This window comes from Sander vitreus, chromosome 8 (genome assembly GCF_031162955.1).
Source record: "Sander vitreus isolate 19-12246 chromosome 8, sanVit1, whole genome shotgun sequence".
Classification (NCBI taxonomy): domain Eukaryota; kingdom Metazoa; phylum Chordata; class Actinopteri; order Perciformes; family Percidae; genus Sander; species Sander vitreus.
The window spans coordinates 19,879,061-19,891,221 of record NC_135862.1 but is presented as its reverse complement, the minus strand read 5'-3'; the positions used below and the strand labels follow the sequence as shown (position 1 = coordinate 19,891,221).

The following is a 12,161-nucleotide window of genomic DNA, read 5'->3' as shown; positions in this document are numbered from 1 at the left end:
ATAGTTAAAAGCACAGACGTTAGAATTAAAGCAATGAAAATACAATAATTAATAAAAGCAGTGAGAACTATGCAGATACAAACAGAGCCTGCACTACATAGAGACAAGAGAGACAGCCCATATAACACACAGAATCAAGTATGAAAACAATCAACAGATAGCATGATAACACAACAAATGTTAGGCCTGGTGAAGTGTGGATATTATGTACAGAGAGCAGCTCTCACACTAAGCATAGTAATGACAAATAACACAACAGACAACACAAAAAGACATTTGATTTCTAATAAACCAATCTCTTGTGTGGAGAAGGAATGGTAGTTTGTGCAGTTTCTTATGTGTTGCTGTAAGTGGTTCTTCTCCTGCAGGAGGCTGTGACAGAAAAAGCAATTTTGCTTCTTTCTTACTACTTTGTTTCCTAGGAGAAAGACACTCTCCTCTAGTTGTTGCTCTCATATTTGGGCTGGTTTTTAATGTGATGTATGTACAAAGTGATTGAGCAAACAGATGTTATTAATCGTTGGAGCGCACAGTTTTTATTTAATATGACTCATGAATGTCTGATTTGAAAGACAGGTAAGGTCAATATAACATGGAATTATGCATTTAATGAATCCCAGGAGAGCCCTGTGGGAACAATATTGCCCGCTTTTCTGCAGTTTATTTGAATCCTGACACAGCTACTGCAAGCGATCCCATTTTGTCTATGGCATTAGTGTCTTGATATGGTGAGGAAAGTGAGTAGGCCTATGACAGCTTTGTAATGCATCACCCATCTGGATCTTCTAGAGAAACGACTTCCACTGTTCCACTGCCCTTGTCCTGAGAGATATTGTGTGTGTGTGTGTGTGTGTGTGTGTGTGTGTGTGTGTGTGTGTGTGTGTGTGTGTGTGTGTGTGTGTGTCTGCACAGGAGAGTAGGTGTGTGTTCGCACTGTGTGCGTTTATTAGTTTTCATTCTTGGCTGGGCACATGCTTTAATGACTCTTATTTTCCTGATGGCACTTTAGGAAATGGCAACTTGTGGGCAATACAAAGTAGTTACATTTTCTGTGTCTGTACCCAGAAGAAATCTAGTATTATTAATAATGAAAGGGTTTGAGGCCCTCTCACACAGCACATGTGACACTGCAGAGCCATTGCCTGCCTTTGTTTTGTTGACAACAGCCACGCATTAGCTGAAGACGTGGACCAGCTATGTGAATTGGAGACAGATAAGGGCCTATTTGTCAGAACACATCCCTTTTCCATGAATTATAATTAAAACAAAACATGTTATTGGCATGAATGAAAACTGGATCGTAGGGGTGGGGAGGATTAATATGACAAATAAATTGGTGTTGATCTGGTGTCCTTGGAAAGGAGCCGAGCACCACACAGGACCTAGAACCTCCTCTTGTTAGCTGTCTTCCACAGACAGCACAGCCAACAAAAGACTGTCCAAGCGTTCCAGGGATTGGCTGGGGTTTGTTGTGGACTTGGGATCGCCTCTAAACAGGCCGTTACAAAAAGGCTTCAATTTATGTCCATCTGGCAGAGAATGTATTCTCATTCAGGGGGAATGTAACTGTTTATCCTCCCCTTTTTTTTTTTTAAAGAAAAAAATCATCACTAGCATGGCATGGCTACTGATAAAACGGTTGTTCCAAAATGGTAATTGGTCCCATGGATGAAGAAGATGCAAGACACATAAACAAATATTCAAAGCACAAAGCATCTGTGCTCTATAAAATGCATTCACAAGGCTGAGTCACACAGAAAGCCAAGCACTCCATTTTAATTCATTTTCATATCACCTGCTGAAGAGCCAAACTTTAACTTTACTGGAGGACTTAAGTAATTGAAAGAATGAAAATGTCTGCTTACAGGAGGTCATAACACTTATCATAGGACAATTTAAGCATTTATGGCACACTGGTAAACCTAATGCTTTGAGACAGTTGGTATTTTCTCTATCAACCTCTGTGCTTTATATGAGGTCAGATAAGACAGATGAAAAAAGGAGTAAAGGAGGCCATCTACATCGAACTGGAACAACCATTCCTTCACAGAGGGGGCCGTCTAGACATTCCTTCCCAGGATGTTTCACAGCAAGTTACATTTTAATTCATTAGACTCAAGACTATCATGATTGCCATTTGACTTTGAAAACTTCTGTGACCCCACCAAAGAGGTTTAAATGCTTAGGGAGTCCGCCTGTCAGGAGAACAGATGAAGCTTCTTGGATGAATGTTGGAACGACTTCAAGACTAAGAAACAGAAAATTCATATGCTTGTAAAATAGTACTTCTGGACCATTTTATATCTTCTGACTTTTATAGCGGCCACACAGTATTACAAGAATAAGAAGTATGGGGGGAATCCCCAAAATATTAATTAATGCTTATATTATTTATTTTTTACCTTTTAAAATCTCAATTCACTTTTGTTTGACTATTACACTGAAAATTACTGTAAATAATTTGTTTTGTAATTGTAATTTTTGGTCAGCCGTCCTCGGGGAACTGTACAAGGCATTTCACGTTTCTGCTTTACAAGACATGACTCCAATCCCATGTCCCCTTTATTAGCCTGCTTTGCAGTATATTTATGCACCCCAAGAAAGCACCTCATGGCTCGACTCTGGATAGATTACTGTCAGGGGAGTCATTAAAACCCCAAACTCCTGTAGCATAAAATAAGATTAAGCCCACTATTGAATAATAACGTTTTAGAAATGTTGAAAAAGGTCAGGACAAAATTTCATTTTATTCATCACAGGTTTTTACGCTCTTCCTGCTGACTCCAATACTGCCAGTTTTTTCCTCTGTAAAGCTCCTATTTAATTAAAAACAAAAGCTAGATATTTATAAGAACTGGTGTACTTTAAAGGCATTGACCCAAACTGAATTATTTGGTTGCATTGCTGTTCACATTGCTTTCTAAAATGTAATAATGGCAGGTCTCGATTTACTACTTCATAAACTCACAATAACGGGTTTTTTTTGTAAATGAATCTCTGTCTCCGCAACCAACACAATCTCATCAGCATAACATAATACTAAAGTTCATGTCATTAATCAATATGCCTAGATCAGCCTGCCTGTTTTCTTAGGCTAGGTCATTTACATAATTGGCAAATACTCTAAAGGATTGCAATTACGTAGTTTTCTTTCTTCTTTAAAGCTTGTAGTAAACTAATTCAAAGTGAGAGAGAAATATCCGATTACGCTAACCTACCTACCAATGCTATTTGGTCATTTAATGCTTGTTTAACATTATTAGCATAACATTTAGCAATTTTAGGTATGTTGTGTGACTTTGCTTATAATTCAATTTTAAATCTTCACTATTAACCCTTGTAATATGTTAGAAAGCTGCACACATTTTTTTGTGTTAGCGGGTCAAATTTGACCCGTGATTTAACTCACCCCAAAATAATCATAAAACAATGATTATCATCCAATATTGTTTTTCACCTCATAGTTAACTTATTATGTATTCATTTAACTTGTAAACATGCTTTTAAATGTTATTTTTTTTTGGCCCCATTGGTCTTTGATCTTAAAATATACCACCCTTTTTTAACTTTAAAAATATTTAAATTCACTCTTATATTTCCAATAATGAAGACAATGGGTAATTATGTTATCTGACTATAACATACTAATATTAGAACACACCTCCAAAATTATTTGCATTTCAACTAAATATTATAAACATATAGATAGATTTAGGTTAGGAAAAAGGTAGTCTTTGAACAAGAATATACATCTAATGAAGATGAGGGTGTAAATGACCCAGATGCTCAAAAAGAGTTCTTTAAATTAAAAATAACTGACATTTAATGGTCGTCAATCCCTTATCACACCCAAGGCAGAGCGCCAACTGAGAACATCAACCCAACATGGAAGGGTGTTGCTGGATGGGAATCGACAAAACACACCTGGATGCTAACATGGGGCTGTTGCTTCTCGCTGGGGTGTACAGATCCTGGAATGAGGCTACAGCTTATGGGATGCTGAGTTATGCCAGAGTATATTGCATGCTATCATGCTACCATGTCACATCGGACTTTTACGTGTCATCCTCTGTTTCAAGGGTTATCTGCTTTCACGTTCGGGAGACAAGAGTTGCTTGCCTTGTGAATGACAGCTTGCTCCCATCAGGGATATTTGGGACAAATGTGTGGAACACTTGCCATACATGTAGCCTCATTCGAGGATCTGTACACCCCAGCAAGAAGCAATAGCCCTATGTAAGAATCCAGGTGTGTTTCATCTAACAAACACCCTTCCATGTTCTTCTCAACAGATGGCAGTATGTATGAACAACTCAAATGCTGTCTTAATGTCTTGGACATGTGACACAGCATATCTGATATGCCCCAGGGTCATTCTGATTTCTCAGTTGGTGCTCCACCTTGGGTGTTATAAGGGATCGATGACCATTTTGATTGGTATATCGTTCATGCCACCCCCCTGAAGATGATACTTACTTGTGAAAACAAAAGTGCTTGTGTGTGAGGGGTTTTAAAGGTGTGTGTGTGTGGTGGGGGTGTTAACATTCAAGTTCATTTTGAGTCAAAATGTATCGATATCCTGCAAGAAAGCCTATGTTCCCAGTATTTTGGGGTAGGTTGCGTGTATGTGTGTAGGGGTGTGTGTGTGGTGTGGTTGGGGACCTTTGAGCTAAATTTAATTTACAAAGCAGCCCACAACCGTCAATATTCTCTGCCGGGTCATATTTGACCCGTAATACCACATATGTTACTTATTTTTAGAGACATTTACAATTTACTAAAATTTTCAAACCAACTTTTGTTGTGTTAGAATAGCCATGTCTGAGGATATCACGAAGCCTTGTTCCAATAAAAAAAAGTAAATGGTAGTTTTTACACATCTGAACTTGAAAACTGACCTTAACAAATGTAAGGGTTAAAAAGCATGTTGATCAAGTGTCTGATCAAATATGTTGACCATATTCAATATTTCCTCCGTTAGCCTACTCTTAATATATTTGAAAGTTGTTTCAGTTGCAATGCAGCAGTTACACTGTGTAAATATTTGGAAACAACTGATCTGTAATAACTAGTTTGTGTGGTAGGATAAGTTTGAACTTACAAACAGGAGCTTCAGAAAAACAAGGGTGAAACTGTATGTTAATGGACTGATTTAGCTGTTATCCTTTCCATTTAAAAAGGTAGCCTATTATTTTTTAAAGGTCCAAGATGTAATATATTTATATTTATATTTCCAAAAATGACCCCAATGTGTCATCAGATATTAAGGAAACATGCTAAGTTGAAACACTATCTTTTCTGACAACAATGCTAATGCCAGTATTTTTTCCTTTTGAAATTTCCGTTCCGTGACGGAATTTCTGTTTGTGTTTTGGCCTGTGTGTTGGTATCAACTGCCCAGTTTGACAGCCAGGCCTGGTTGCCAAATATACCTGTAAACACGTAAACCCAGCACGCTACAGCTGTAATGTTAGTGCAGCCATGAAAGCAGCACACAAACGAACAGGATCAGCAGAGATAGATTCTACCAGACCAAAAAAAAACAACAGCTTAGAGCCCAAAAGGACGCAGAGTTGGCTAATTTCCTTCTGAACAGGTAAGCATTAGCTTCAGGCTAATTTATCACGGCTACAAGGGACGCGCATTTTATGCCATTTCAACATTAGTGTACTCACATTGAATTATATAGCTAGAGTACCCGAGTTGGTTACTCGCAAAAACAATTGAGACACAGCCAGTAAAGTGATTCCGACTGGTCTTGGCTAACGCCGCCATGCTAACCCTGCTAACTGCTAATGTTACCGGAGGACCAGGCAAGCGGGCCACAGCTGTTTACAACGTGTAGCCTGTTCAGCGGCCGTAGCCGACAACGTTGAGTTATTTTAAGCCGAGAGAGGGGGGCTGTAAATCGGGAAGAGAGGACCAGGAGTTTGCAGTGTGTTTAGCGATTGTTGCCGTAATTCTAAGCCAATAAAGTGTGTTCAGTTGGGTGGAGAGGACGGCAAGGTAGTGTTATTTTTAGCGATTCTCACCGTAATTCTGAGCCGAGGAAATGTGTCTTCCCGTCGAGTGGCGAGGACGGCGAGGTTGTTGTGTTTTTAGTGGTTCCTACCGTAATTCTAAGCCGAAAAAGTGTGCCTGTCAGTTGGGTACAGAGCTCTGCATGAGCACGGGCTTTTATGACTGTCAATATAGCCAGCATCTAACGTTAGCTACTCCGCTGTGCTGTGAAGTATGTCTGGCAATGTGAGACAAGCGTTTAGCAACTCTATCCAGTATTTTGAATTTGTACTGCAGTAACTATTTTAAACACTAGCTGTCAGTATTACCTATTGCACCTTTAAATGTTCTAAAAACCTTTTTTTCAACCTCGAACAAGTGATGGGGTCCTAAATGAATGCACAATTTGTCTGCCAAAGTTAGAACATTTTTGGTTATTTCACTTGAGAGATTTACTTGTGTTATTACAAGATTTAAATCTGAGAATCTGAGTTGCGTTATTGCCATGGAGACGCCATTGTCAATCAAACCTGCTCAAACTGCACAGTCCTAAAGAGGCCGTTTTTGAGTGTTAAACTGCAAAATAGCCTACCTTTTTTCATGGCAGATGTTTTGACTTGTCATATAGCATGTCACACATGTCATAGAATGCAGCCAGCTGCTGTGACGTCATAACGTCTACATTGTCTATAATAAGTCTGAATGTTTTTTCCCCCCTAATTGTCCCATAGTTTTCAGTTGCTTTAAATATAATAGCCTGCAATTAGCCTACGTTAAATTGCTATTCTTGCGTCTTTCCAAATAACTTTCTAATCATTTCTTGAAATGTTACTGGGGGAAAAAAATGATGTGGTATTAATCATGAGGAAATAGTTAACTGATATTTTCAGTTCATAGGCTATATGTTAGATTAAATGCTTACCTGTAGTCGACAAAGGGCACACGTTTGCATGTCCTGCTGACCTGCTGTGCACTACACAAGCTTAGTATTTAACAAGAATTAATCAACTGAACTGAACGGTCTTTATTATAGGCCTATACCTGCCAAATCACATGGAATTTACCGAGCCGTACGAAAAATGATTTTTTCCCATCAGGGATCGAGGGGCACATTTTCTTCTATTGGCAGCAGGCGTGGTTGCAATAAATACGAAAAGATTTTGGATTCAGGGTTTTCTCATCTCAGGCCACAAGGGGGCTACATTGTCCCTCTTTCTCTCTCTTGCTCTCTCTTGCTCTCTGTCTCTCAGTCCTCGACAGGTTCCCCTCCCTTCCCCTCCTTTCTCTCTCTCTCTCTGTACTTCTCCTTCAGCGGCCGCAGGCAGCTCCCATCCCTGCTGCTGTAGGAGCGTCTGTTCAGCTGGAGAGGAAGCGGCAGCTCGCTTTGTGTTACCCACCTGTGCCGTGGATGGTGGTGATGGAGCAGATGTTGCGTCGCATGGAATAATTTGTACACAGTTACATTTTTCCTCTATCCGGATTTGTTTTTTGCATCATTGGGCATCTTAAAGTTGTGATGATGCCTCCGCTCAGCATTTGGGATTGGTAATAGCCTTCTGCGCGAGGGTGATACATCATTCGCATGTGATTGAACAATCCTGTCTCTCGGAAGTGGACAAAACATGGACTAATTTTTTTAAAAATATATATATACATTCACCATGGGATTATTACAGCTATTTCTGGTTCTCGGCATATTTTGCGCCTCCTCAGGTAGGACATAGGGCTGTCACTGATTGTACAGTAACCATCCCTTGCCTCATAAGATAGCCGATAAGATGAGAAACAGATAATTCAATTATGTGTTGTTATGGATAATTTGCCACCTAGGCTTCTCAGAAATAATCAGACCTACTTGATCTAGCAGCTTGTACACTATTTTATACATGTTATGCTTGCTACAGTAACCTCCCATCTCTTCCCCTGACACCAGCAAGGGGATTTTATTTTATAGCATCACAGGTGTCCTTGCCTGCTAATAACAATGACAATCTTGTTTTTGTGTTTGCAAATTAGTTGTAGGTTTTGGGGTTGACCCTGCCCTGCGCATCAGCGTGTTTGATGAACTCACGCTTGGGGAAGGCTTTGATGGAGTTACTCAGGTCCAGGGCTTCCACAGCGAGTCTAGAGCTTTCCACTTTCAAGGTACAGTAACTTACACTCCTTGCATTCTTGTTCATAGATGGGAGATTAAATGTGTCCAGATGAGGTGATCTGCATGTGAAGCAAAGCTGACCAAACAAAAAGTGATTGACACAAACACTGCTGTCCTTTTAATATTTTGTATAAACAACTTGTAAGCCTAACAGGATTCAGCCCATTAAACCACAGATCAGCTCCTCTACTGAGATGCCTGATGTTAAAATATCAGATCATCTGATAATATTGTAGCACTTATACTTGTATTGGATTCCTACTGTCCATAGCACCACTGTGTAAAAGACTGTCAGCAGCAGCATACGGTGGATTTGCAGTTTCCTCTATAACGGGACTTAGCTTGGGGGCCCTCAGACTGCCACCTGCCTGGACAATAGGCAATCTTAGGTCTTCATGAAAACGTGGGGTGAGCAGGGCGAGCAGAGGGGGAGAGAAGGGTGAATCACGCAAAGAATCGTGGACAGTCTTAGTATAATCAGATTAGGCAGGGACAAAACCCACAGAGATGTATGATGTGAATGAATGAGTCCCTCGCTAGAATTTACCCATTGGTGATCTTCCGGAGTGTTAAAGCAGTCTTACACCAAAATATGAATGGGTAGAAGAATGAGGCAGATGTCCATGTTTTCAGTTGTGCGGCAATGTGTAGGCTAAATATGTTATCTATGGCATTTAGGAAATGGCACTGTGCAGAATGGAGTTGTCAAAGCTGCGGTCGTGCTTGACTTTTATATGCACTGTTTTGCCAGTGTTACATTTCTGTCATTTGATGTCAGATTCTCATTACAATCCAAATGAGCGTGTTAACAGTCCCATCACAGGGATGGAGATGCCTATCATAACCCAGCCAAAAGTAGCAACAGAGGGAATAGCTTTTGGCTCCTCAGATCAGTGGCAAAACCAAAGATGTGGCAACATTCAAATCTTCACAAGGAAGATCTCAACATGGATCACATAATGTACCAAAGTGACAATGTTGTTTTGGGACAGAGAAACACCACAATCATCTTTTCTTCTTCTCTCCTCTTTCCTGATATCTTCTAATCTCCCCGTACAGCCGCTGAGACAGCAGCACTTCTGCATGGAGCAGCAACTCCAGCATCGCTGTGAAGGCTGGCCATTTGATGTGCTCTATGTAGACAACACTTTAGAAGTGCTCTACCCAGGCAGGTAGCAAGCGGGAGGGAGTGAGGCTACAAGGAAGAATTGCAGAAAGAGAGAGAGAGAGAGAGAGAGAGAGAGAGAGAGAGAGAGAGAGAGAGAGAGAGAGAAACAAAGACAGTTATAAAAAGCTTTTGTGACAAAATGAAATACACGACTGTTCCGCGACTGGCACCTCTCCGTCATTACACTTATTTCTCGGCATTACCTTTGCTAAGTACATTCAGCTACCCAGGCGGAGAAGGCGGTACGTTATTTATGGCAGAGCTCGCCTCCATCCTTCATTTGGGATGTCTATGTTAAGTCAATGATGTTGGGTGAGTGGGAGGCAGAGAGAGGCGTACGGCAAAGCAGACCTGGGCCTTTGCTTGTTTGTGATCATAAATAGACAGGGGGAGGAACATACAGTACTGTAGATATGCAGAAAGAGTGAGTGAGATAGAAGAGAAAGAAGCTGAGATATAAGTGAATGAGAATAAAAGGAGGGAAGAGAAACTGGGAGCAGAGCTGTCTGCCAGCTGTTTGATAGACTGTGCTGATTCCACATGTATGGATGCTTGGCTGGCTGGGACCAGCAGACAGGCCCACGGTGACATTCCGACGCTCATTAGATAGCAGGCAGAACACATCCATGGCTGTCCCCTCCACTGCCTGCCTGCCCGAAGGGAAGGCTGTTATCTCTGGGTGCTGGGTGGAGGCAGGAGGAGGGGTAGCTGCTGAGAGCTGAAAGAGAAAAGCAGGGGGAGAGTGTACTTTACAGTATAGAAATGTGTATATGTGTACGGATAAGCAATTGTGGTGTTCACATTGCTGTTCTCTGTCTGCCTGCTACACTATGTTTTTGTGTGTCTGACAAAGAAGAAAGCAGTGAGCAGTAGGGGGATTGCTGTTTAGCGCACCCCTGCTGATGCTTTTCAAGGTAGCTTTCAGCACTACATTGCATGGCATTAAGAGAGGTGGACCTCAGGGACGGGCATAACAGAGAGGGAGAAAAGTCCCTGGACTATCGCTCCTCTTATGTCCTGATACTCAGCCACGCCACAAAATCATCACATCATTAGCACCTCCCCCACAGTTTTTAATATCTAGACATCCAGATATCTATCTCTCTGTATAAACAAGCACAGGGGCCACACCCAGAAGCACTCCCTTCCCCCAACACACACGCCAACACTCTCTCCCTCTCCGGCTAGCCTTTGGACCAAACTCATTCAAAGTGCAAACAACACAATTGCTAGAAGCATCCTTTCAGCTGCAGAGCAAGACTCTCCTGTAATTGTATCTGTGTGTGTATGTGAACTCGGTCAGAAGCATGCTCTTGCTCAGACTGTTTGAACACTGCCAGTAAGGTGTTTCTGTGTACGTCGTGGTGATTATGTCCCTGACTGCAGCGACAGTGAAGTGTAACAGGATGGAAGAGACTCATTTATAATACAGCAACACTGTGTGTGAAGGAGGGAGGAAGACAGAGGGGACTGTGTGAATGTGAGTTTGTTATCCTGCATTAATGTGGGTGTGGAACAGATAGAAGTATTTGAATACACTGTGTGCACAATTATTAGGCACATGAGTATTTTTGACCTTATCGTCATTTTCATGCATATTTTCCAATTCCAAGCTATATAAACTTGAATGCTAATTTGATTTAAGTATTATCAGGTGATGTGTATTTGTGTAATGAGGGAGGCTGTGGCCTAAAGTGATCAAGGTATGCATAATTATTAGGCAGCTTCTTTACCTCAGACAAAATGGGCAAAAAAAGGAGATTTAATAGATTCTGAAAGTAAAAAATCAAAAATGCCTTTCAGAGGGATGCAGCACTCTTGAAATAGCAAAGATACTGAGGTGTGATCACCGAACAATCAAACGTTTTGTTGCAAATAAACAGGGTCGAAAGAAACGTGTGGAGAAAAAAAGACGCAGATTAACTGCTAGTCTTGAGAAGAATTAAACGTGAAGTTACCAGGAACCCATTAACCTCCAGTGCTGCCATATTCAAATGCAACCTACCTGGAATGTCCAGAAGTACAAGATGTTCAGTGATCAGAGACATGGCCCAGGTAAGAAAGGCTGAAACACGACCACCACTTAACAAGACTCATAAGTTGAAACGTCAAGACTAGGCCAAGAAATATCTGAAGACAGATTTTTCAAAGGTTTTATGGACAGATGAAATGAGAGTGACTCTTAATGGACCAGATGGATGGGCCGGTGGCTGGATCACTAATGGGCACAGTGCGCCACTTTGAGTCAGTCGCCAGCAAGGTGGAAGTGGGGTACTGGTATGGACTTAAAATCAACTCCCAAAACTACTGCCAGTTTTTTAGAAGATACTTTCTTCAAGCAGTGGTACAGGAAAATGTTTATATCCTTCAAGAAGGCCATGATTTTTATGCAGGACAATGCTCCATCACATGCATCCAAGTACGCCACTGCGTGACTAGCCAGCAAAGGCCTTAAAGATGACAGAATACTGACATGGCTCTTTTCCTTACCTGACCTAAACCCCATTGAGAATTTGTGGGCCCTTCTTAAAGACAATAGACAATAGACAGACAATACACCTCTTTGAACAGCATTTGGGAGGCTGTGGTTGCTGCTGCACAAAACGTTGATCATCAACAGATCAAGAAACTAACAGATTCCATGGATGGAAGGCTCATGACAGTTATTGAAAAAAGAAGGGTGGCTATATTGGTCACTGAATATTTATTGAAATGTCAGAAGTGTTTATTTGTACATTTTGAGTTTGTTTTCTTACTCTAAGAAATTAAAATAAACAAGTGAGATGGGACACTTTTAGTTTTTCATTTAGTTGCATAATAATTCTGCACACTAATAGT

At 40.9% G+C, this 12,161-nt stretch overlaps 1 protein-coding gene across 1 annotated transcript in view; it reads left to right on the top strand.

The window, feature by feature from the left end:
• Positions 1–7,333: 7,333 nt before the first annotated feature.
• Positions 7,334–12,161, top strand: part of nell2a (neural EGFL like 2a) — a 91,034-nt gene continuing 86,206 nt past the window's right edge. The window contains exons 1-2 of the mRNA XM_078257388.1: positions 7,334–7,713; positions 8,017–8,145. Coding sequence (XP_078113514.1) covers positions 7,662–7,713; positions 8,017–8,145 — 181 coding nt within the window. The 5' untranslated portion in view covers positions 7,334–7,661. The remainder of the gene's footprint in view (positions 7,714–8,016; positions 8,146–12,161) is intronic.